General features: G+C 53.9%; 1 protein-coding gene across 1 annotated transcript in view; it reads right to left on the minus strand.

Moving 5' to 3' along the window:
• Positions 1-4781: 4781 nt before the first annotated feature.
• USP36 (ubiquitin specific peptidase 36) overlaps positions 4782-26261 on the minus strand; it is a 34859-nt gene continuing 13379 nt past the window's right edge. The window contains exons 7-21 of the mRNA XM_082680023.1: positions 23447-23514; positions 22913-22983; positions 22206-22288; positions 20934-21045; positions 18851-18991; positions 18155-18255; positions 17063-17201; positions 13841-14506; positions 13110-13240; positions 10949-11536; positions 10346-10539; positions 8496-8597; positions 7672-7787; positions 7156-7307; positions 4782-6929 (exon numbers count right to left, since the gene is read on the minus strand). Coding sequence (XP_082536149.1) covers positions 7176-7307; positions 7672-7787; positions 8496-8597; positions 10346-10539; positions 10949-11536; positions 13110-13240; positions 13841-14506; positions 17063-17201; positions 18155-18255; positions 18851-18991; positions 20934-21045; positions 22206-22288; positions 22913-22983; positions 23447-23514 — 2644 coding nt within the window. The 3' untranslated portion in view covers positions 4782-6929; positions 7156-7175. The remainder of the gene's footprint in view (positions 6930-7155; positions 7308-7671; positions 7788-8495; positions 8598-10345; positions 10540-10948; positions 11537-13109; positions 13241-13840; positions 14507-17062; positions 17202-18154; positions 18256-18850; positions 18992-20933; positions 21046-22205; positions 22289-22912; positions 22984-23446; positions 23515-26261) is intronic.

The raw sequence follows: 26261 nt of genomic DNA on the forward strand, positions 1-26261 counted from the left end.
TCACAAACAGTTCCCCTGCCGCCCGACAAGACAGCTGGCCACGTGCCACACAGTCCAGGCTTTCACTTCAAATAGAGGAGCTAATGCTCCAGTTCCCGCCAGACCTGCCAAAATATTTTCACTTGTGAAAACAACAAAGGTGGGGGGGACGGGGGGTGGGGGCAGGGGCTCAGAGACAGAAGCGTCGGGAGGACGGCGCAAGGAGGCTTCTGGGCCAAGGACATCAACGGAGGTGGGCTGGCCGCGTTCTGAGAGGAGTCCAAGGGCACGGTCACCAACCACACTCCTGTCGGGCTTACCCCTTCAACCAAGACTTCCTGGGGGCCTGGAATTCGGGACTGACAGAAGGCAACACCCACCCGTCTCTGCCAAGGGGAATTGTCTAACCGAGGCCATGTAAGGCAGAAAACAGCAGATCAGTACACGTAAGAAGGGAGAATAAAGTACGTGAACCACGGATCATTTCTATGACTGTAAGAGCAAAAAACCACATCAAGGTGCATTTTAATAGTCCCAACAGTTAGCGCGGGATGATGAAGGCTGACACATCCTTTCAACAACACAGCTGTGACAGGTGCTGGGAAACCTGAGGATGGGAATGATTTGATTAGGGCTTTTTTTTTTTTGCAGTACGCAGGCCTCTCACTGTTGTGGCCCCTCCCATTGCGGAGCACAGGCTCCGGACGCGCAGGCTCAGCGGCCATGGCTCACGGGCCCAGCCGCTCCGCGGCATGTGGGATCTTCCCGGACCGGGGCACGAACCCGTGTCCCCTGCATCGGCAGGCGGACTCTCAACCACTGCGCCACCAGGGAAGCCTGGGCTTCTTGTCTTGAAGGACTATCCTGGGGGCCAGGAAGGCAGACCAGGAAGCAGGTCCACTGGAGGCTGGAGCACTGGTTAGAAGACGATTTGAGTCCAAGAGAAAAGTGGTGGCGACTCAAGCTGAGAGCCAGGCAGTGGGGACGGGAAAGAGTGGACTTTCCGGCAGCCAGGTGGAAAGATCAGAATTCTGTCACTGATGCGTGGAAGTAATGTGAAGGAGGTGCCGAGCGTGGCGGGCACGTTTCTGGCTTTGGCATCAGGGTGGATGGTGGGCCCCCAGCCATGGGAGGGACACAGGAGGAGCAGGACACAGGTAAGAGGAGGGCAGACAAAACAATGAACTCTGTCTGGGCCACAAATTTGCCAGTAGGATATCCAGGAAAAGATGTTCCTCGGGCTATATTGAGTACACAATGGGGAATATTGATTGGAGTGGATTGATTCTGGCTACATCTAGGTATCCAGGGCTCACCAGATCCAACAGATTTAATACTGAAGGGACAGAAAAAGAAGAGCTCTTCAGGGAGACGGGGGTGAATAGTGTCCAATCCTGAAAAGAAGTTGTGGCAAAGGCTCATCAGATTTGGGAACTGGGTCACTGAGTGGAGTGATGCGGGCAGAGGGCAGACTGAGGACTGTGGAGAAGGAAGCAGAGGGCAAATTGAAGCTTAGGTGAGGGAGAGGGTGGCTGGGAGGGGACACGGAAAAAATGGGCCTTTTTTAGGATGGCTGACACTTGAACATGTTCACGAGAGAAGGAAGGGGGAAGAGCGAGACACAGGAGGCAGACGGGAAAATCACTGAGGCGAGGTCCCCAAGGGGTGGAAGAGGTCGGTCTGGAGAGCACATTGAGGACCCCACAGGGGTCCTACAGACCATCCCATGTAAGAACCATTAGATCAGAGCTGTGAGTGTGGTCCCCACCCAGCAGTGGGTTCAGCATCCCCTAGGAACGTGTTAGAAACGCAAATTCTCAGACCTCACCCCAGACCTGCTGAATCAGAATGTCGGGGAATGGGGCCCAGCAACCTGTGTTTTAACAACCCCCTGGTGATTCTGACCCTCTCTCAAACCCAGGACTAGCACAGCAGTTCTCCACGCCGGCCGCCCGCCCGGTAGAATCACTCGGGAAGGGTTTGCCCAAGCCTCACTCTCGAGAGTCTCATCTCCCTCACATTTGTATTAAATTAAATTAGTATTCAATAACTCTCCCAGGTGATTCTGGGCTCCGTGAGTGTTGGAACCGCTAGGTCAGAGAGAGAATAGACCACACGGAGATAGAGGGAAGTTGCTTATGGTTTTGGTTTCCTGGTGTTTCACTGTTTATTTTGCAGTGGGAGGGAACTCTTGCAGTGGGATGAAAATCATTTGCCGAGAGTAAGGGGCACACAGGCGGTGGGAGGGCACAAACAGGCAACAGCCACTAATGGGATGGGAGAGAGGGGCCCCCTGAGACAGAGCCTAATGAAGCATGGCAACCTGCTTTGGGCAGCTGGATGGTCCTCCCTGACGGTACCAGCCGGTCCTGATGCAGGAGCAGGGAAGGAAGGAGCAGGATGCAGCTGGGCTAAGCAGAGTCTGTGCAGCAGGGGCTCCTCCAGGCACGAGCCTGGGCTAAAGGGAGGAGCCAGTGCAGGTGACCAGCCATGAGGCCCGGAAGGCAGAGAGAGAACCACACCGCTAAGCTCTCACCAGGTGTCACATGACACATCCTCAAGCTGCCTGGGATTACCAGAACCTAGCTTCACCTAGGTCCCGTCTACATGGAGGCTGTCCACGCTACCAAGACTGGGCAGGATTCGAACCCTGGCCTTCCTCACTCCATCGTACCAGCCAGCCTTTCACTGCTCGCTCCTGACTCCCGAGGTTGGCCGAGCTTCTAATGGATGGTCACCTGGTTCCCCAGGTGTCCTGCACTTTTTCCTAATCGGGAGACTCCGTGCTCCCTGGTCACCTCCTTCTCACACCTGTGGGTCTCCCCATTCTGTTATGATAACGCAGGCTTGGCTGCATCACAGCCTTGGAATCTGTCACCCACCTGCCTCTCTGGTATGACGTGCCCTACCACTCAGCTGACTTCCCAAGCCAGAGGTCTTCCCCCAGCCCTGAACCTTCCACCTTATGTTACCTTTGCTCTTGACTCCACCTCTGAATACCCAAGTGGCCCCACCTCTTCTGTTACTACCACGTCATAGTTGCAGACATGAGCACTTCTTGGCCAGCCTGTTGGACTGGTCATCTTCACCTGTCTTCTCCACCCCCGCCCCTGGCCTGCACGCACACTGCCATCAGCCTTGGGTGTGTAAACAGCGAATCAGACCTTGTAGACCCTTGCTGACGATACCGCAGGCACTCACTGTAATCCGAAAGACACACAAGGAAAGGCTGGCATGAAAGGTTCCTACCGAAATTATCAGTGGAGAAGCATCCTGTGCTTTTGCCTTGTCACCTGACAGGGTCGTTCAAGCAAGCCCCACCAGCTGGAGCCTACTCACCTGTCAACCCCCCATTCACAGCTTCCCCTCCTCCCCGAGGCCACACCAGGCAGAGCTGGCACGCCCTCCTCCTGGTTCCCACTGGAGCCGGCAGCTCTGCGCTTGAGACCATGGGCTGCCAGTGGGAAACCTGGCCTTATTCAACTTCTACGCAGCCAGAACCATGTTGCTACTGATGGGAACCAGTAACAACACGCAAAAGCTATGGTCTTGCTTGTATGACCCCTGTGCCCAGATATGTAGTGGATCAACTCCAGCTGCCTCCCAGCCGGTGATGCAGAACCTCTGGACACAAGTTCCGCTGGTGAGACAGGCCCATGAACTGCATCAGTCACCCCAAACCCTCTCCCACCTGCCGAGCACCCCCTCTGGTTTGGGTCCAGCAGATGTTTCACCTCACCTGTTCTTACTTTGCTGTCCTTATTTTGAGCTGTCCGGCCAACCACCCCCCCACCCCCCACAGTGACTGGAATAGAGAGTCCCCGTGTCTGAGGAGCATGTTTGGGTGGGGCACTGTGGGGTGTCACTGAAGGGAAGGAAGGAGTAAGGAGCCGCGGAGCTCGGGCACCAGAACCCACTCGACGGAAACCTGCCTTTGCCTGGGACGACACTAGTTCCTGTCACCCACTCACAGGCACTGCTCCTGCCACCTGCGGGATCATGGAGCGCTCTGCAGACACCTGTGCCCCCTCCTGGCCTTACCCCACTTCCAGGACGTGCGGTATCAGCCAGACCCTGCCCCTCCTGTTCCCGTCAAGCCTGACAAGAGCTGCAATGTCCACGTGAGTCCAAATTACACTCTACCAACACTGAATTCCAGTCCACACAGGAGATGAGTTTTCCTCACCACGGCCTCTGGTATGTGGCCGGAGCAGCAGCTGGGCGTGCCCACTCGGGTCAGGGGAGACTGAACAGGCACTGACCACATCGCCGTGCCCTACCCACCGCTGTGCACAAGCCAGGCTCAGGAGGGGGTCCCCAAACCGGAGGCCTGGGTTGTCCCTGCCAACTGTGAGGAAAACTCAGTTTAGCAAAACCTGATTTCTCCCTCATCTTTCCCTGCAGAAGTCCAACCATTTGGTTCAAAAAATTTTCAAACAAACCTCAGTGGAATGATACTGTTTCCAAGTTTCAATCTGGTGCTCATTGAAAATCACCCTCAAAGCTCAAGGAGTCACTTCAAAGGATTTCTCCCTTCTTAAATTCAAACAATGTATTAAGACATTCAAATAAACCTCTTTATTCCCCCTTTATTCTTAACAAAGACCTGTTCTAAGCTTTGCTGCACAGACTGCTAAAGGCACCTGACTCCCTCTCACGGACAGTGACCAGAAAGTGCCTGAGGCCAACCTCACACGCAAACTAGGACAGCAGACTGGGGTCGGGGTGAACCTTTTATAAGTCAAAGGGGAAAAAAACAAAGACACAGGCAGGACTCACAAAAACTCGTTTTATTGCACCGAGATCTTGACAACATCTGGGGCCCCTCAGCCCCTGGAACGGAGGTGCAGGTCATGTGCCGTGGACTCGACGCGCACACGGGGCCAAGGTGTGAGCAGGCCCCCAGCCCCGTGTGCGCAGGCCCCCAGCCGAGGGTCAGGGAGTGACAGGACCCAGGACCACTGGGAGGGGTGAGTTAAATGAGACCCATGTTCTAAGTCAACAAAGTCTAAGACTGCCACTATAGAAGCTTTATACACGGACACCTAGGATCTGGACTCGTCTTCTGGGCCTATCCTTTCCCTCCCAGTTTGGCCGATGATTCTCCGTGGGATGGGAGGACTTGTCTACTTAACAGTGATACTTAAATGCTGCAGGGTCAGGCCAGTGCTCATCCCTGCCCAGGAGAAAACGGGTACGTTCTCCTCAGGAAAAGCCTTTATAGTTATATAGTGGAGGAAGGAAGAGACTTGTTTGGAGAAGAGGGAGAGAGAGAAAAGAGATCAATTCTGTGCTAGCAAACAACTGAATTTTTCTTTTTTCAGCTACAGAACATGTTAAAAATATGGTCGGGGAGATAGTTCACGCAGGAATGGATGTCAACATCTCAAGAGAGAAAAAAACCCTGCCCACGGAGGCACCTGCCTTCCCTCCTGAGATGACAAATGACAGAGCCACAGGGCACTGGGGTGGGCCCCTCAGCTTTGGGCAAGGTGTGGTTGACATGCAGGAATCAGTCCTCTGTAGAAGACAAAAAGGCTCCCGGGCCAGTCCAGGCAGAGCCTGGTTCCCATTTGCTGGGACCAGAGCAGCCCCAGCGCAGGCCACTGGTATTATTCTCCCCAACTTTTTAAAGAGAAATACAAAAACAGGAAGAAAAAAACATAAAGATCGACCCACATGAAAAAATTAACATAGCTCCCCGTATAAAAAATGTAACGCTTTTTCGATACCACCAGGATCCCCCAGGCCCCAGGACAAGCAGCAGAGCAAAGGGCAAGGCTCCGTGAGGAAGAAAGTGGGGGCCAGACACGTGCATCGGGCCTCAGGCTGAGGAGACCACTCGAAGGACAGGGCCAGGCACTGGTCCACTCCCACCCGGAGCGGCACCAAGAGGAGAGGAAGCGCGGACGTGCGCCGAGGGGTAATCTTCAGATTTACTTCCGTACCTTCTGCCGCTGGGACATGCGTCCTTTTTCTGGACAGGATCACCTCACTGAGGCTTTTCCGTATTTATTAAATCATAAGTTCGCAGCACAGCTTGAACAAGATAGAAGAGTGATGGTGATCTCGAGTAATACAATCATCTAAATTCAAAAAGCACTCACAAAATTGAGCAAACAAAGCCAGTATTTGCATATTAGGGAGAGGAAACATATTGCTGATGGAAGCCACAGGCCTGGTCAAAAATAAATGTTTTATATCAAGTAGTAAAATAAACAGAGAATCTACCCCAAGACCACCACCTCAGTAAGGACCCCCGGGTTACTGCAGCTGCAAGGCAGGGTCCAGCAAAGCCACCTCGGAACAAGTAGCAGCCTGAGAAGCAGATGTGTCGGCACATCTTTTCGGCCCCCAACCTGCCCCACTACAGCCACCTGCTCTCCAGAGAGGGTCTAGAGTTTCTTGCAAGAGAGAGATGCACTGGCAGGGCTGCCCGCCCCGCAATTCCATAAAAGGGAGAGGCAGCGGCGTGGGGCCGGCCCGGGGCGCCGCCGACTCTCTTGAGGCTGAACAGGTAAGGCATACAGAGCCCCCACCTGAGGAAGCGGGAGGCGCAGGATGAGCTAGCAGTGCCAGCCGCCAGGAGTGGGGGACGGAGGGCCCGTCGAGAAGAGCAACTGGCTGCACGCCATCATCTCTGGAGCTCGAGGTCACACTGGGAAGGCGCAGCCGCCGTCCTCCCTGCCGTCCCCCGCAGCCCCAGGACAGCATCACAGGGCGCTCAGCCCCATCTCAGGTCCCAGTTGCTGTGCTGCCCCCTGCTCTAAGAGTCCCCGTGTCTGTCACAGTGCGTGTTGTGTCACCAGAGGTCCTGATCCACAGAAGCCCGGGGCCTCTGCGGGCCGTCCCCCATGGCAGGCCTGGAGCCGACAGAGCCAGCAAGTCCTCAGCAAGTGGCTCTTCAGTCCAGATAGACGGTCCCCGGGAAGGGACCGCGTCTCTGGAGGCTGTGAGGCAAAGAACATCATTCTTGAGGGAGAGAAACGAGACCCTAGGAGTCCCACCACCACCCCGGGAGAGCGCGTCCAACACAGGCAACGCCACTGACACGAGATGGAGCCTGGAAACAGCCTGGTCCTCAATCTGCAAGTGACCGGTGTGTGCACACCACACTCCACACCGTACACACCACAGCCCATGCACGACTGCACACACACACACGCACAAACTGACCCATCTTGACAGCTCCAAATTCAGCGGCGATAGCTGAGACTGGAAGCCTTAGCTGGATGAGTCACAGACCAAAAGTTCCGTCTACTCTGAAGTTTCTGGAAGGCATTGAAGTTTCTTTTCTTCTCTCTCTTGAATTTTTTCAATTTCTTTTCCTATGTCAAGAATCACAGTGTCATAATTCCCAAAAAGGGCTCCCCCGGGTCCCGGGGGCTCCTTTCCAAGTGCTTACTACGTGCTAGCACGAGTCTCAACGTGCGACCTGAACTAACAGATTGACACTCCAGTGACCCATGGAAGGTGTCCTCACGACCCCCACTTCACTGACGGAGGAGCAGGAGTGACTGGAGGACACAGGCTTCCTGAACCCGGGCAGCGCGGTTCCAGTCTCGCCTTCGGCCACTCTGTAGTGCTGCTGCCCCTTCAAACAGCCCTGAAAATCCAAGTCCTCCCCAGCGGCCCCCGAGCTGAGCTACTCCGCGGCGCTCTGCCCCCGCCAGGTGCCACCACGCATCACACCTTCCCTCGGTCGAACTCTTCGTCCCAGTCGTCAATGACTGTGGCCATGCGGGCCAGCCTGCTGTCCTGAATGGCGTCCTGACTGACAGCTGACACCTCGCCGTCCCACGTCAAAACTGCAAGACAGACACTGGCATTGCAACCTGTGTGGGTACCTGGCTGCCCTGTGGATTTACTTCAAGGGTGAAGTTTACAAAATAGGCTGGTCTACTCCTAATTATTCAAAAAGTTTTCAGTGCCACCTTTTGGTGAAAATGGATACACAGAGAAGGAAAAGGGGAGGAACAGAGTGGTCTCCGGTGTGTAGGCCAGTCAGTGATCCCGTCACTTAAAAGCAAACACTGTTAACCCCGTATATTTAGTTCTTTTTAAGCCCATGCCCTCATTTGAGAAACAAAGATCTTGCGTTCTTTCTCCGAGTCCGAATTAGAAAAATAATGTTCTAAATAAAAACTTACAGCACGAGTGCTGGATGAGTTTTTCGGTCTGTTGCCTGCCCCGACTCTGGAATTCTAATGCTCTCCCTGGCTGGCCTGCCCTGCCCTGCCCAAACGCCCATGCTCTGCCCTCTCCCCGGCTCCCAGAGCCCAGCAGGAAGCTGCTCTGGATCCCCACCGCAGACAAAACCCGCCTGCAGGGCTCTTGATCTGCATACAATGGCAATGGGGTCAGAGGGGGTACAACAGACATGTACATTCCTCTTCCCATCTTCAGAGCCAAGCAATTCCTATGCACAAGGCTCAACACAGGAGGTCTTTTTCAGGCCTCTCTAGCTCCTCATAAGCCAACTGCAGAAGACAGAAGTCAAGTCTCAAAACCAGTACCTCTTCTCCCATAAGCTTTATCAGATGAATATTTGAGCAATTCCTGGACCACATCGGATTCTCTCTCTCTGTCCCAGGATACAAGAGGAGCCTGTCCCAGCCCTGCAATCAGAATAACATTTACATACATTAAAAATAAACCACCGAGGAAACACTCGTACACCTTTTATTTACAACAGAATTGCAGAACTTACTAATGACAAATTCTTTAGAGAATGTGTAAAAGCAAGCTCTTCCTGCCTGCCTGCCTGCCTGCCTGCCTGTGACAAGGGAGTTAACGATTATTCTTTCTCAAGAGAAGAGGTTATTGGTCCAAATCAACTCTGCAAAAGATGAAAACCTGAACACTGAAAACAAAACAAAAAACCTACAGGCAGCAGTGAGCCCTCGGTCTGACGGAGGAAGGGACGGGAGCTCCCCATGGAGGCTCCTCGCCTGCAGGGAAGGGGCAGAAACCGGAGCAGCGCGAACTGGAGGGACAAGGTGCCGCCGCCACCACCACCACCACCACCGCAGCTTCGCAGGGCAGCTCCCACCGCCCTGCCCGCAGAGAGCCTGGCCAGCAAGGACATCTGCACAGACAGCACTGACCACCCCTTATCAGGGCTCTAGAAACGACGTCTTAGCTGCTCCTGGCCTCTGCCCAGTCCCCCTAACCACCCACAACTGTCAGAATAGACTCACCTCCCTAAACACAAGCCTGACCTCATCTCTCTGGTCCGCCAATTTGGCAATGACCTGGTGCCCTTCAGGCTCAGTGCTCTGAGCAGGACAGCGTCCACTGTCTGCCCCCGGCCTGTCCCCCACCCCCTCTCCAGCCGCTCCTCAGCACAGCTCGGGCCCGGTGGTCACGCGGAGCCACCCGCAACCCGGGCTCTGGCCTCTTTAGGGTCACAAATGCCTGCCCCAATTCTGGGATCATGAACAAACACACGGGGTGCTGGGCGTGCCCGCCGCGCACTTCCTGCTCTGCACTGGGCGGAGAGCCCTGGGGCCCGGGAGCACCTCCCGCTTGGCTGACGTGCTCACAAAGTGACCCCGTCTGACGACAGCCGGTCTCTGCAGCCTTTTCTCCAATGACACACGGGCTGCCTGAAGTGGCCATTCCTCACTGCCTAGCAGTTAGTGCTTTTGCCGTGTAATTAATGGAATTCCGTGTTTATTCATGAATTCGTTTCTCCGGAGTTTGATAAACTACAAACCCATCCCCGGGAACCAGTGTGCCCCCAAAGCACAAACAGCAGACCCCAGACGATCCTTCACCTGGGGGCCCCTTCCTGAGGCGCTGAGGACCTTCTCTCCCCTCATTTAACAGACACATTCCACCAGGAGAGCCTGGTGAAACGGGCTGGCCCACTAAGGAAAAAGAAAACACAACGTGGACGAGGCGCTTGGTGGAGGCCTCAGCCCAGGCACGGCCACAGCACACAGAACCCCACTGCAAAAGGCCACACGATCTTCAGGAAGGCCGGCTACAAAGAGAGGCAGAGGGAGGTGAGCTTCTGAACCCAATGCTGCAAGTTCAAGTGGCAAAGAAAAACGCCAGGCTGGGCGGCCCAGGAGTAATTCCAGTGGGAAGGTTTAGATGGGAACAGCCCTGAACCAGAAGAAACACTGCGCTCACAAAACGTGTGAAGTTTACATGTACCCCATCTTTTCCTGCGGGGTAGTTTGGGCTGAACGATCTGCCAGGTCAGGAGGCCCGAGTGGGCAGACAGCTGGCACGAGGGCAGAGGTAAGAGGTCTTCCAGCGGGCCCCTCCCAAGGTACCGCACCTGCCTCTAGAAGCACAGGGCAGGCTGGCTCCCACCCCCTGCTCCCCTGGCGTCCCCTCCCGGCCCAGTGCACACCTGTGGGGCCTCCGGGAGCCTGGCCATTCACAGCTGTCCCTGGCCTGCTCCCAGGGACTTCAGAGCCCCTCTGGCCCTCAGGCTCATTCTCTTCTACTTCCTGCTGTGACTCCTGCTTCCTTTTTTTCTTTCTCTTTTTCCTTGGTGATGCTGCAATAGCCTCTGGCTGGACGACATCTGAGGAAGAGCAGCTCCTAGGAAGTCAGAGTTGACAGTCAGCTCCTAGCAAACTGAGGCCCAGATACCCCGTGAACTTTGGTGCACGTGCCTCAGCCCTCCAGAAGAGCCCCAGGAGACTCCACCCGAACCTGACCAGGACCTGCCCACGGCCACAGTCCAGAAAAGCACACAAATGCGTTTTTAATCCGAGGCAAGTCCCACAAGGTAGACGACAGGACCCCAGCGCGGCCCGGCCCGGGTCACGGGACCTCCCAGCACCTACGGGGCTGGCCAGGTCCGGAACGCTGTTTCCACTCGCCACCCGCCTGGGACACCTGACGATACAGTCAGGTACCAGAGGGCCGGGCAGCGCCTGTATTTCCAGACAGCACCCACTGGGAGTGGGCTGTGTGTGAGCGGAGGCGCAGGGCTCCCGGCTCTCACCCACGCCGAGGTGGGTGGTCCCGGCGGAGGCCGTCTTCTCCACCAAGGTCCTCAGCTCCCTGCCTCCTCCTCTTCTTGCGGCTCACGCGGTGGCCGTCGCTCACGCATCCCACGGGCCAGCCGTTCCCCGGCTGCTGTCCGCCCTCTTCCTCCGGTCTGCCCACCAGCGGCTCCGCCCGACCCTCCTTCCTATGCGCGGGGCTCCAGGGTGGCCCCGGCATGCGCCCCGCCTGCAGAGGGGAGGCGTCCGTGTCCCCCGTGTGCTTCCTCTTCCTCTTCCTCCTCTTCCTAGGAGGCCCTGGAGGGGCCGCCACAGCCGTGCAGGCCTCTGAGCCCTGGCCCTGGGTCTCTCCCACGCAGGTCTTCTTCCTCTTCTTACAGAGACCCTGGGGGGGCTCGCTGGCCTCTGGCAGCTGGTGTGAGGGGGCCCGGAAGCCCCCGTTGACCTGAGGCAGGGGCGCAGAGGCGGGCGAGTGGCTCTGTGGGTCTGATGTCCCGAGAGGCGGGGGGCTGCTGGACAGTGACGGGGAGTGGGGGCCAAGGGGGGGCTTCAGATGGCTGGATGGTCTCGGAGCAGGTGACACAGCCCTGTAGGGACAGTCAGGTAGTGAGGACAGGCTGAGCTCTCCCTACCTGCCCTCCCTCGGCCCCTTCCCTCACAGGTCAGGATTTTAAAAGACTTTCGCCTGTAAACCTCAGATATATGTACATTTCAGCGAACGTTAGAAAATACATGCTAACAAATTCAAATCTTAAGATCAAAGTTAATAAAAATCGTTACGTATCTCTTAGTTTCTTGTCACCAGGCAGTTCAAAGTACTTTTGCAAACCCTAATGTTTCAGATTCTCAGTACAAATGTGTTGGGAGGAAACCTCCACTAAGCAATAAATGTCCAGCCTCCGCAAGTATCAGGTGTCTGAGCACAGGCGGTGAGTCTTATAAGAAAGGCGGCTATGAGCCTACGCATCTTCCACTATTACCCTTCAAGGATTTTCCTCTGAAACTTGGGGTTCAGGAAAATCAGGGAAACAGACTTTCCAGTCAGATGATACAGCAAGACAAGTAAAGGGCAGGATCTAGAGCAAATCAAGTGAGACTCTTGGATCTCCTCCTGCCAGCTATGCGACCTTGGAAAAGTCAACTTTCCACTCTGGGCCACAATTTTCTCATCTGTGAATGTGTGACAATAAACCCATCTCCAAGGGTTGCTAATGAAACAGGACTGTCTCAACATCATCTAAACTAGACAACAAACTCTGATGGCAACATACAAACTGCACTACTACATCATGCTACTCTGCGTTTTCTGGAATTAAAAAAAAAAAAGTTATATGTCAAAGAAACAAAGAAAAAATACCCAATAAATGTCTTGGATGTTTAAGGACCTAGCATGTGCAAAACCCCCGTGCCAGGACTGAGAGCGGGAGCGGGGCTGGACAAAGGGAACAGCGGGGCCCCGAACGAGGAGGGCAGGGAGGGCACGTTGGCGCCGCAGCAACGCCAAGCCCGCCCAAACCACCCCACGTCCTCGCGCCCCATCTTCCTTCGCTCCTTCCTCCCTCCCCAGCTGCCAAAGGCCTTGATAGCCCCTCAGCCTTCAAACAAGCCGTTTATCAGTAATTCTGGGCCTTTGGCCTTGGACTCACAAAGGAACACGAGCACCCCTGTACGGAGCGGGCCAGGAGGCGACAGCCCAAACCTCCAGGGGGGCATCTCCGCAGGAGCCTGAAAAGCTCCCAAAGAACCTCGCCTCCCGCAGCAGCCTCCGCAGCGCACGGGGGGCGCCTGAGTCCCCTCGGGAGGCCCTCAGGGCCAGGGTGACAGACCCCATCCCACCCGAGATAAGCCAGGGAGCACCGCTGGGAGACACAACCAGTGCACAGGACCCTGAGCTCACGCATGGTCTGTTCAAACACCCCCCCCCCTTCCACTTCAGGGTCCTGTCACGGGGCTGGGGGGCCATAGGCAGATCAGCTCACAACACACGCATCACCACGAGCACGTGGCAGACGACGGAAGATGAAGACAGAGTAAAAAAGCCAGGGCCTGAGAGACCAAGCCGCCTCTGCCCCACTGAAGCCCCTTCAGCAGGAGGACAGAGGAGACACCGGGCAGACCTGTGTGCTGTCCCCATGGGGGAGGAGCAGCCGTCCTGCTTACCGGATTGTACTGACAGGCCACGTGGAGGCGACGACGGGGTGAGTGGGTTTCCGGGGGGAGGTGAGGTCGGAGGATGGAGAGAGGGGAGGTGGACGGAGGTCATTGCCGGTTGCCCTCCGCAGGGTGCTGGCCTGCAGTTATTGACATAAATAAAAACTTGGTGCTCTAAAAAAGGTTGCCGTGAGTGAAGAGAAAAAGTAAAAATAAAATAAAAATAAAATAAAAAATAAAAGAGCCCAGAAAGAAGGATGAGAGGACAGAAGAACAAAACAGGGGGCGTGAGGGGTGGGAGAATGGTAGAAGAAGAATCAGAAGTGTTTTTGGTTAGAAACAAAAAGGAAACAACGAAGGAAGTTTAAACAAAAATCTCAGCACGCCAATTACATCACGGAGCTTCGAGGTGCACACAGAGGTGCCAGCCAGCCCGTGTCCCGCGCGGCCCCGTGCTCAGAGCTCCCTGCCGGGGCCCGTTCCCAGAGGCTCCCTTAGGACATCTGTCCACAGATGGAGACAGAGGACAGCTGTGTGGCCCTGACCCTCTATCGGCCACTGGCCTCATCCAATGACAGAGATGCCACAACCTGCCTGCGCCTGGACAGCCCTCTGCCACCTAGGGACACCCAACGTCTCAGCTCCTCGGGCGGCCAAATGCCCCTGTGCTGCCGCCCCACCCCCCAAACTACAATCGAACCCGCTCCCCAACCCCGACCGACACCCTCCCACACACCCACCTTCCTGGCAGAAAGGGCCAGCTTTTTGGCCGGCGGAGGAGACATGGTGTTAGCGGGCTCGGGGGAGGCGCTGCTCAGGTCGGGGCACTTGGCCTTCACCAGCTCCGCGTCCTCTCGGGCCGGCAGCACCTTGGCGGGGCCGGCAGAGTGGGTTCCCTGAGAATCGCCAGGAGGGGCGGCTCCACTCTGGGGTGCCGGGGGGGGCCTGGCGGGGCCACCACCAGCAGGGTGCTCAGGGCTGGAGGCCCTCCTCTCGGCAGCTGGACCCTCATCACCCACCTTGGGCCTGAGCCCGTTGGCGGTCCTGGCGGCCGGGGGCCGAGGTGAGGTAGAGAGGGTGGCCCTGTCGTCCCAGGAGCCGGGCCTGCGGCCCTCACACCTGCTGCCGCCCAGCTCGCCGGCGCCGGGGGGCCCCAGGGAGGTTTTGAGCGGTGGGGAGAAGTGCTGCAGGGGGGCTGGTTTCTTGACTTTCTTTCCAGGCTCATCCAGAACAGTCGGCACGTGGGGAGGCGTTTTGCAGGGCTTGGGGGAAGGGGACCCCAGGGGTGGCTTGGGAGGAGTGTATCCGTTCTGAGACTTCAGGCCCGACACAGAGCCATTCCTGGCAACGGGCACCCCGAGCTCTTCAGGGGTCTGAGGCTTCTTCATTGTCACAGGGTCTGGTCTCTAAAGGGGAGCAAAGCAGAGGAGGCGGTCAAAGCCGGAGGGAGCACAGCCGGCTGGCGGGGGCCCCACAAGGAGGCAGCAGGCAGGGGCTCTGAGGGGCAACTCTAGACAAATTATTTACACGGACACACGAGACAGATACTGTTACTTCTCTGCAGTATCTTCTGAGTTGCGCACGTACGGGTGTGCCTCTTTATAATCATCTTTACTACGAAAGCAGTACATGTTCATCAAGATTTGAGAAATACAAAAAAATAAAAAGGGAAAAAATTTACCAAGTTCCATCACCTAAACATAACCCTCCATTAATAGGCTGGTGTCTTCTCCCTTTGGGCTTTTCTTCTGACACAGGTGCACAGGAGCATCTCAGTTTCACCATATGCCGTTATCACCTTTGTACTCTGGCCCATCAACAAAGGTCTTTAATGTTTGACTAGCAACCATCTCATTGCATGAAGAGTTTATAAACCAGACTGGCTCCAGGTCTCCTTGACATGACCACTAAGGTGCTAAGTGCCCCATCCTTCTCCATAGCACCGTCACAACTGGGTCTACGCCACTCACTCACCGAAATGCTCCCCGAGGCCTGCGTTGGTGCTGTTTACCACGACATGCCACCTCCACCCCCAACCAGGTCAGGGTCTTAGAGACTATGTGCTGAAGGAATGGTCAAAAGACTGAATCTGGGGGTTTCCCTGGTGGCGCAGTGGTTGAGAGTCCGCCTGCCGATGCAGGGGACACGGGTTTGTGCCCCGGTCCGGGAAGTTCCCACATGTCGCGGAGCGGCTGGGCCCATGAGCCATGGCTGCTGAGCCTGCGCGTCCGGAGCCTGTGCTCCGCAACGGGAGAGGCCACAGCGGTAAGAGGCCCGCGTACCACCAAAAAAAAAAAAAAAAAAAGACTGAATCTTCTTCTGTACTTAGTACTCCACGCTAATTTTTTAGAAATGGCATTACTAGGCTGTTAATATTTTCATAAATTAGGATGCATACTGCCACACTGCACTTACTGTACTCTTGTCGGCAACAATTTTTTCCCAAAACACTTGCTAATTTGATACTATTTTGAATCGCTTAAACATCCGTACCCTCTGCACAGGCAACAAATGGCATTACTAGGCTGTTAATATTTTCATAAATTAGGATGCATACTGCCACACTGCACTTACTGTACTCTTGCCGGCAACAATTTTTTCCCAAAACACTTGCTAATTTGATACTATTTTGAATCGCTTAAACATCCGTACCCTCTGCACAGGCAACAGACTGGTTTTACGTCACTTAGGCCATTATTTCTTTATTAGCATTCTTCCTAAAATGAATAATCTTCCCGCTGTGCTGCAAAACCTGTTCACTTATTGAGCACTTAAGTACATGGAACTTACACAATGTTACCTAGAGTAAAATAACTTTTGTGCAACTGCAGTGTATTTGGGAAGTTATTTTCATGATGAAAACACGCAGGGTCAGTGAAGAGGCCTTGCGGTGGCCTGACCAGGGGGTGGGGTGGGGGGCAGGCGTGGGGGGGGCCATGCTCGCCCTCAGGCACCCCCATGCCCGTCGCTGTTCCTCTGAGCAGCACCCAAGGCTTCTGGCTTTCCTGCTCTGGCCACAGTGACCACCACCTTCGCAACCAGGTCATGGCATGTCATTGCTACGTCAACTCTAATGCTTCTATTTCAGCTTCTATTTTCTTGAATGTTGGAAAGGAAACAGATTTGCATAAATGACTAAAACCCCTGTAGACATGTGAAGGCCCCGGCAGCCTGTGTTTGGATTTGATCTTCAGACTGAAGGGAAAGGATCACAGAAGTAGTCAACAGAGAGGGCCGTTCTATTTTTGAATTACGAATTACGTTATAAGGAAACTGCTATTATCTTATTAATAAAACTGAGTTCTTAACTTTTTTTAGTACAAAATTTCAAATACATACGAAAATAACTTCAAGGGTATTCCTTAATTGTTAACACTTTACCACATTAGCTTTCCTGCTCTCTCTCCTTCTGCATATATACATGTGTACGTATGTACGTATATATTTTCCTAACTATATGAGTTAAATTTTAGACACGACGTCCTTTTACCTCCATACACACCCACGAGTATTCCTAAAAACAAAGGACGTTCTCTTAGCATAACCACAGTATAATTATCAAAATCAGAAAATTAACACTGGTACAAACTACTGACATTTTTAGTATTAAAATGTGCGGATAAAATATTTTTTTCCCAGATGCTTAAGGCCAGAGGTTTGCTTGGGAAACCTGTCACTGCACTTCCGCGTGGCAGCTGCTCTAAGGTGGGGACACACTGGGAGCTCTAAGTCTTGATTTGCTGAGTCAGGTTTTCTCATCACTGTCCCCCTCTTCCTTCTCACCATTGTTGGCTCCGTGACCCACTTCAGAAAGAACGTGGAATACAGCAGGACTGCTGTCTGCACTCTCCTTCCATCGGGCCGAGCTCCCCAGCACGAAGAGGTCTGGGGGCTCCACGATCCCCTGAGAGGCACAGGCACGAAGAACGGCAATGATTACATCGATCCTCTTAAACAAGTACCTTTCCAGTCACTGATGAGGATGTGGTCCCATTGCTGATATTCTTCCTGCTGTGGTCTGGAACCACCCTGGGGTGGCTGGGAAGGGAGGAGGCTGTCCTGCAGATGGAGCCCTCAGGACTCTTCTTAGAGCCTGGAATCCTGTCAAAGGAAGAGAACGAAGTCAGGGAGTGCCTTACTAAAGCCGCAGAGGCTTTACCGAAACTGAGTGTGAGAAGGAATCAGAATACAGAAGTCAAGGTTACAATTCCATTCCTAAAAGAAAAGGGCAGGCAGGGAGTTCCCTGGTGGCCTAGTGGTTAGGATTCCAGGCTTTCACTGCAGTGGCCCGGGTTCAATCCCTGGTCTGGGAACTGAGATCCCACAAGCCATGCTGCACGGATAAATAAAAAAAGACAGGCAAAGGCAGAAAAACAGCCAGAGGGAACCATGACTGTCCCAACGTGCTTCTCTGAAGCTGACTTCGCCCTTAAACCATGAGAACTTACTACGCAGCCTCAGATTCTGCTCAATGTAAGCAAAGAGCAAATTACTCAGTTCTTCCGAGATTATTAGAGTCTCAGTCTATCAGAAAGCCATCCTGGAGCAGCAAAACACCTCCCTGCTCCACATCCTCATCCTCCAGGTCGGTGACAATCAGTCCCAAGAAGAGGCACCTTCCAAAGGCCTACACCCTCTGACTACTTAGCCTCTACCCCCTGACAACCTACCTCACTGCCCACCGGGATCACTTTCCCCAGAGGCAGGTCTGTACGCCAGCCGATAGCCAGATGGAACGCATCTAATGTGGGGCAATGATGTAATAGACAACCTTCCAATTTACATTCAAAGCCACCTCACTGTGGGGCAGATGGACTCCTGCTCTGACCTTCCCACAGGCTCTGGCTTTGACTCAACAGCCAAGTGGGCGTGATCTAAGTGCCCTTCCCAGTGGCCGCTCTCCACGACACCTGACTGGCAGGAGAGCTGCTCCAAGAGCTTCCCTCCTGCAGAATTCCAGTCACTTTCATGCAGGGAAAGGCCAGGGAGGCCGGTCGGGGCGAGAGCAGAGTGAAGGCGAGCGCTCTGGGGGGTGGGGGTGGGGAGCCGGTTACCGCAGGTAGAAGAGGACGTAGGCCTGCTGGTTCAGAACCACCTTGATGTTGCTGGAGTGGACAAAGGAGTCGTTCATCTGGTACCACTGTCCATTGCTTGCCTGAGCAGCGCAGGGTGTGGACGAAACAAAACACAACGATCAACACTTCTGCGATCCTTACTTTTAACAAGGGAAGGAAAAAACCTTTTAGCTGCCACATGTATCCCAGTGCTGATGAACTAACTAGCAATGATTTCATAAAATGTCAAGTATCCCTCTAACTTTGAATGTGCCCCTGAGTGTGCTGGAGTCCCCCTTCCTTCCTGGCACCCCAAAAGATGCGAGCCTTCCTTGTGGAAGGCTATTTTGACAGGTCTGCTCAGCACAGCCTCTCCCACCAATATCTGGCCTTCTGAGACTTCTCCAGGGGGGCTAAGGACAGGGCACTGGCAGCAGCCCCCCTCCAGTGTCTCATCGCAAGGCCAAGAGTGGGACAGATCCTGGTGAGACAGGTTTAAAACACGTCTTTGCACTCCACGAAGAAACAACAACAGGACCTGGACACAACCACAAAACACGGCCACTTTCCACAGAATAAACATTCTGCAGAGGTCACATCTGGACTTGTGCAAACAGGCACCGCAAACCTGCCCCCCGGAGGTAGCACGCGTACCACCACCTAAGACAGCCTGACACCAACACAGGAGCCACTGACCTTCACGTAGCAGTAATAGTGCCCGGCGTGGCAGCTATAGCCCGAGTGGACCAGGACAGCATACAGTCCGTACATGACAGGCTCACCATTACTCTGGGACATATACGGACGGATGTTCAGGAATTCCGGATATCCCACATCCTGTTTGAAAAGCCAAGGAAAAGGCAATTACAATTCACCATTGGGAGTAAGGGTCACCTTGCCCTCTCCATCAGCTGGTCTTTAACAATGTGGGGCAATGAGCACACAGCAAGGCTGAGGCGGGGGCCTCCCTTAGTCAGTGATTAGAAAAGAAGCAGAAAAGTGCAGTCTTTCTATGTAAACTCTATGGAATTTCTATGAGAAACTCTTACTTTATTGTCTTGACAAGTGGTTTATGGTCTCCTATCTTAGCCGTGCATCCCAATTAGTTCTCTCACTACCTGGGTCCCACATGTGAAAGGAGAAGAGTTGTTCATTCTCCTCCCTGCCACCATGCAGGAACACTGCAAGGGGAGTACAGGGGGACAGCGCTGGGAGTCAGGGCTTCAGGAAAACAGGTGCTGACTCCACACGGCTAATTGAAACAGCAGGTTAAAATTTTAATGGAGTAGCTCAGGATGCAGGTCATGACATAAGTTATTTTAGAAATCAACAATCTTTCATAAGAAAATATTACCAAACATGATCTTTGAATGATACAGATATAACATACTTGCATTTCTGCCTGTGCACATATAGACTTTTAAAAAAATGAAGTACAGTGACTTCCCTGGCAGTCCAGTGGATAACACTCCACACTTCCACCGCAGGGGGCACGGGTTCAATCCCTGGTCTGGGAACTAAGATCCCGCATGCCGCACAGTGTGGCCAAAAAACGAAGTACGGTTTACACAGAGTGAAAATAGGAGTACAGTTTGGTGAGTTCTGACCAGTGTACACTGATGGTAACCTACACTCCATTCAAGAGACAGACACGGACCCAGAAAACCCGCTTCTGTCCAGTAAGTGCCCCCATCTCAAGCACCCACTGTTCCAAGTCCTACGGCAAGTGGTTACTTCTGCCCGTTCTTGGGCTTCATACAGCTGGTACCTGTTTGTCTGGATCAACAGAATGTCATGATATTAACCGACGTATCTTTTCCTGTCTATTGACAATCTCAAAATCTCAAAAGCCAACACACCCAATAGGCTCAGGAGCCCCAGTCCAATCTTGCTAGACATGGGGCCAAAATCAAACAGACCAGTTTCTCAAACTGTGTCCTAATGGAAAACTAATTCCAGGAGATTTTATGGCGGAACGTGAGATCCTCAGGGCAGAAGCGACACGACCTCATTCAGCACTGATTATCTCCCACTGATTTCCCAGTGCCTCGCACGGCACGGTGCAATGTAAGCCCAAGTGTTAGAACGGAGGAATGAGTGACTCCCTCGGTAACTGAGTTTAGTAAATTCCTCTTGGAGATTCAAAATACGACACAGCTTAATAAAGGCTCTGAGAAGGTCTGCAATTAAAAAGAACTATTTTAACTTGGGCTTGGCGTTTCCCAAACTCGGCTGAACACAGAACACGGAACACTTTTTTTCAGGGTACCATACTACCGTTCTGCAGAACACCAGTTTGGGAAATGCTGACCTAACCACTACCACTGCCAGTGAGAAGACTGAAAGCTCAGACAAGTGCCTCGCCCCAAACCACACAGCTAGGCTCTACCAACCGAGAACACATCTCCAGGCCCTTATGAGGCAAGGCATCTTCTATTAAAACACCACTGTGCAAAAAAGTAAATTATTACACTCCACAAAAAGGCACGGCATGCAGCTGCACCTGCTTTAGAGACAAACAGGACATGGAGCACAGTGTTCATCACACTGATTTCTTGGGCCACCCAGACCTTCTACAGCAGGAACACCCCAAGCACAGGAAGATGCTGGGAAAAAAAATGTTCTTGAACTTGACTGCATAATGATCATTTAGGGATTTTGCAAAAATGTGGACTCCTGGGCCCTGTCTTCCAGGGATCTGAATCCACTCAGTCTGGAGTAGAGCCTGGAATCTTTCAGAAAGCGCTGACCAAGCAGCCTGGGCGCTGTGAGTGCTCACCTTGGTGATCTTCCCCCCGCTGAAGTTGGCAAAGCGCTTGAGTGAGAGTGTCAGGACGTTGGACGTCCTGTGGATGGTGAACCGCTTGCTGGCCGGAACCTTCTTCTTGCATCTGCGAGGAAGGGGAGAGGAAGAGCTATCAGCTCATGCTCTGAGGACTGCTGTCCTCACACTAGGTCAGTAGCAGAATATCAGGAACTGCACTTTAAATAAGGGGTCTTCTTAAATGAGACTGTGCCCTCCGCACCCCTAAAAACCAATCAACACCACTTAAGGAAAGGAAAGCTACGGCAGGGCCACCAGGACTAGAGAAAAGGTGGAGATTCTAAAGCAAAAACAAAGTACTTTCCCAATGAGGAGACTAAAGAAGATGCATGGAAAAGTAACTTTGGGCTATAACACAGGAAAAGCAAATTCGAGCAGATGTGGCCAAGAGATAAACAGGCAGGCAGGAAATCACCGAAAACAAAGCCAGAAGACAAGGAAATGAAGGGGGAGAAGACAGAGGCAAAAGTGAACAGCTTCTAGAGCCAAAGGAGGTGAACTGAGAGGGATAAAAAGGCACAGAATCATCCCCCTGAAAAGCATAGTGAGAAAACTTTCATTAGTGATTACAGCTCTTAAATGACTTGGATATAAAGTAACACAGCCACACACTGAGACTGCACAACCCTAAAGCGGACGAGGTCAGTCACAACTGCTGAAACGGAAAAATGCCGAGGACAACTCAAGTCAAAAACGGAAGCCACAGAACACGGCTTTTCGAGGAGGCAGGACGGCCTCCGGAGCCGACGGCCATGTCCAGTCACTCCACTTCTGTGCCTCAGTTTTCTCCTCCTGTGAAATGGGGGTAATAACAGTCCCTGCTTCACGAGTGAGTGCACGCGAGGCCCTCAGAACAGGGACCAGCACGGAGTAAGTGCCACATAATAAACAGCAGCTATGACAACCACAGCTATCCCTCCATCTGTGTTGTTTAAAGGTTTTCAGTTTTAAGACACATCTACACCACTCAAGCATGTGGACAGTGACTGGGAGTTCCCTGGTGGTCCAGGGTTAGGACTCGGCGCTTTCACTGCCACAGCCTGGGTTCAATCCCTGGTCGAGTACTAAGATCCTGCAAGCCGTGAGGCGCGGCCAAAAAAAGAAATGTGGACAGTGGTCACCTCTGAGGGCTAGAGGGAGGGAGGGGACGGCAGCCGTGTCAGGTTAGGTGACATATTTTCTTTCTGGCCGGCTTGATCTTTTTGCCGCGAGCAAAACGAAACTTACTTCGCACACATATAGGCATTCTCTCCACTCAGGACATCTGGTTTCACAAAAAGTTCCAGGGCACGCACGATATTTGCAGCTTGCTGAGAAGGACAAAAACAGGGAATAGAACAAAGAGCGGAAGAAATAGGCTGACTCTCCAGAAATGCCAAATGTAAGGTCTTTTTCAGGCTGACGCAGCAAATCACAACACTTCACTTGCATAAGAACTGGCCTGCTAGCTGCCACCTTCTGGGGGTCAGAACATGGCGAAGGAACAGGGAGCCAGGCTGTTACCCCTCCTCTGTTGACGAGGATCACAGCCCCGGGGGTTTATCAAGGCCTCAGAGGGTCCAGTCCAGAGCTCAGGCTGAGGTGAGCTCACCTCCTGCAGAGCTCGAGCAGGGAGAAAGGAAGGCCGCTCCGGAATGCGCAGCCTGTGAAGGCTCCCGCAGCACACCGGGCCTCCCTGCTCGAGCCCTGCACGCAGTGTGGCCGCCATTCATGCCTCAGGGCACAAAACTGCATTATTTTCCCTCTTCTTTTTGAAAAAAATAGAACTCGCAGAGGGAAATGGCTAGGAAGAAGTACACGAAAATGTAGGACTCCAAGTATTTCTTTCCTGATCTACCTGGATCACATGCCCTCATAGGTTTTTGTTCTTTGGGGTCTTTGCCCTCTGGCCTCCCTGTCCCAATGCAAACGAAACAGCATGACAGGGTCTATACCCGAATCTCCAGTGCCACATCCAAGTAGGGATCGTAGGTGTCTGAGACGCTCTTGCACACGGAGCACTTCACTGCGAGAGAACAAGGGGGGCAGTGGGGTGGGTGCAGGGCCTCCAGGGCACCACCCCGTTTCCAAGTCTGAGAACTGGAGGCAGACCACCAGCTCACCAGCCCCCTGAAATCTTGGGATGGGAAGTGCTCAGGAGGAGACGAGGGCACACCCCGAGGTGCCTTCCCAGCCTGGCCAGCTGCCCCAGGGGTGCTCACTCCCACGCCAACGGCAGCGGCCACATCTGAGCAACTATGGAGTCTGAGGAAAAGGAACACCACCCGCATCCACAGGCTCCTGATGCTTTGCTCCAAACCCCCTCCCAGGAACGGGGCCCCCAGCAAAGCAGCAGGCGGGGCTGCGGAGCACAAGCCAGGCTGCAGGCCTCCCGGGCCTGGCGGGCCAGCCTGGGTGCCAATACCAAGTCTTTCTGGTTAATACTCTAATCCCCAACAAGAAGGGGCAGAGAACGTTTCTCCACTTACCTCGTGATCGGAGATAGCCTCCAAAAATCTGATGGACCAAAGTCGTAGCCTGCGTCTGACGATCCAACCTACAGAAAGGCTATGACCTTCAGGGGGAGGACAGGGGCCAAGAAGCAGGCCGGCAGCCCCGCCAGCCCCTGTGCTGTTACCCGCTCAGTGAGAGGATGGGAAAGGTCCCACCTGGTCAGCGGCAGCTCCGCCCCGAGGCCTCCGCACGCGCTGACCCGCAAGGCCTGCTCCCCACAGCCGCCGCCTCACCTCCCACGGCACGGGGAGCAAGAGGCCGGATGGACCTGTACGTCTCCCCACCCCCGGCCCACCCCTCCCCGCTCCAGCTCAGCCCCACAGTCCCTCGTGGGCACCGCACACACGCACCTCTGGGAAAGGGAGCGCAGGGTGAGCAGGGACAAACTCCCCCTCTGAACCCTCTCAGCAGGACAGCAGTAAGCACGGGCATGGGCTTTAGGGTCCGGAAGACCTACATTCAAACCCCCAGCCCCAGAGCCGCGAAGCAGAGCTCCAGAGAGCACCTAGCGCAGCGCCTGCACCCACAGCGACTCACGTAACGAAGATTCTGGAAACAATACCCTACGTCTAGCCTCTGCTCCTGGTTTTGCTTGCAACCCACCGAATCTGATCCACTCCTCTGCAACTGTCCTGAGTCCCCGAGACCTCCAGGACACAAACGCAGCTAACCTTTTGGTCTTTTGGGCCACAAAAGCACTACGTGGCAAGGCCCATTCCCTGCCGGGAAGAGCTTCCCCGTGTCCACCCAGGCCCCAGTCTCCTGCCCACCACCTCCTGCAGGTGCTTCTGCCTCCCGGGCGGGGGCGGGCGGCGGCATGCGTGCTGCTAACCCGGCACCTCCCTCCGCAGGCGGCCACCTCCCACCACCAGCAGAGCGAGCCAGGCGCCCTGGTCTCAGCCTCCTGTTCAGGCCACACGACTATTCATGGCTGCGCTGCCCAGACGCACTGAGGAGTATAGCTCCAAAACACGTGGGGGACAAACAAAGGGTCAGCAGATTTTTATTCTGCACGTTAGGAAAAGAAAAATCAGCTGCTACCTTCTATACTGTCACCACCACTCATCAAAGAAGGGACATTTTAGGTCCCCAAACTAGCGAGGACATAACCTCAGAGCAGACTGAAAGCCTCTGGGTGTGATGCAGCTGCTGAACTCCAGGTCGCCCCCCGGGTCACCAGAAGCCCGTCAGGACAGGAGCCCAGAGGACCACACAGGACGCACCCTCAGTTCAGCTGGAAGCAGGGACAGCGCAGACATTCAATCACCCAGAAGTAGGAAAATAAAGCCAGATCAAAAAGTTATCCCAGACGCTCCCACCGAGCGTCCCAGAGGAAGGGAGGGAAAGGAGAAGGGACGAGGGGACCTGAGGCCTGTGCGGCACCTCCTATAAGGTGAGGCTCCCAAGCGTCCTGGCAACAGGATGTGGCTGGGAGGCAGCCCCCAAGGCAGCAACTCAGCGGGAGGAGGCAGGCAGGCTCCTTGGGGAGCAGGGGATTCAGGGCAGGAGAACGAAGGGGAAAACCAGGGTCCTGAACAAGGAACATAAAAATACTGAGGCCACAAGCCCCTTCTGCCCTCAGAGGAAAAGCTGCCCACTCCAGCGTGTGCTTCGCTGTGTGGCCAGAAGGGGGCGCCCGAAGCAAGAGCCGAGCGAATCGCCAAATCCTCGTGATACATACGGAAGCAAAGGCGGTTGCGGTAGAAAATGGTGAAGGAGACTTGACACCCTACCTGACTAGAATCAGCCCCCCGGAAGCAACATGAAGCAGGAGAAGACAGCGACACAAACTCCAGGCTGAACTGAAGACCCCAAACAAGCATGTGGGGAGATGGAAGAACACCATGAACACGCCTTAAAACTAAGATAAAACGACCAAAAGGAGGGAAAGTTCACTGAACTCAGGAAAGAAACAAAGACTGAACTTCGAGGGGCACATGGAGGAGAGACTCAAAGGAGATGGAGTGAGGGGCACAGGAAGCAGGGGTGCGGGGGTGTGCGGTGCAGCCGTGGGGAGGGGGCGGCTGAGACATGAGAACACCAACAACCCGGCACCCGAAAGGGCACCGTACCATCAAATACATAAAGCAGAACACGAGAAACATTCCCAGGCGTTAAGGGGAAAAAAGGGCCTTTAACACAAGCAAAAGCAATGCCATCGTGTGTTCCCGAGGGGAGAGTCACTTCCCAACCAGTGCAGGGTCACCAAAGACAGACCACTTTACCGGGCTACGGGTCAGGTTTAATGACATCAGAGTTTCATCCGCTGAAACAGAGGTTTCCCATCCTCATGGCTACAACTCAACTAACTTTCCCAAAGGATGTTCCAGATATGACTCCTGAGTTGTATTTCCAGAGTCCAGGACTCAGTTCTATTCCAAGCCTAGGCAGCACTACCTGCCTCCTTTCTTCTCTCTGAACCCCAAAACCCAAGAATGATACAAAAACACTGTTGACAGTAGCTGTTTTACAAAAGGGAAGACTAAGCAACCAACCATAAATCCGTCACGTGCATTTGTCTACGCTCTCAAATTTGGGCAGAGTGAAACCTCAAAAATCATAATCTCCTTACCCTCAAGTTTTCCTGCAGCCTTTCAAGTTCTTCCATAAAGACATTATAATTCCTACCACCCCATCCTCAGTACCAAAATAATGAGGTGATTTTTAAAAGATGGGAAAAGTCCCTGTCAGTAGCGTAAGATCCTCGAAGAGATCTATTAAAGCATTTCCCAGGACTTCCCTGGTGGCACAGTGGTTAAGAATTCGCCTGCCAATGCAGGGGACACGGGT

The sequence above is a fragment of the Grampus griseus genome (assembly GCF_964374135.1).
Source record: "Grampus griseus genome assembly, chromosome: 20".
In the NCBI taxonomy this organism is placed as follows: domain Eukaryota; kingdom Metazoa; phylum Chordata; class Mammalia; order Artiodactyla; family Delphinidae; genus Grampus; species Grampus griseus.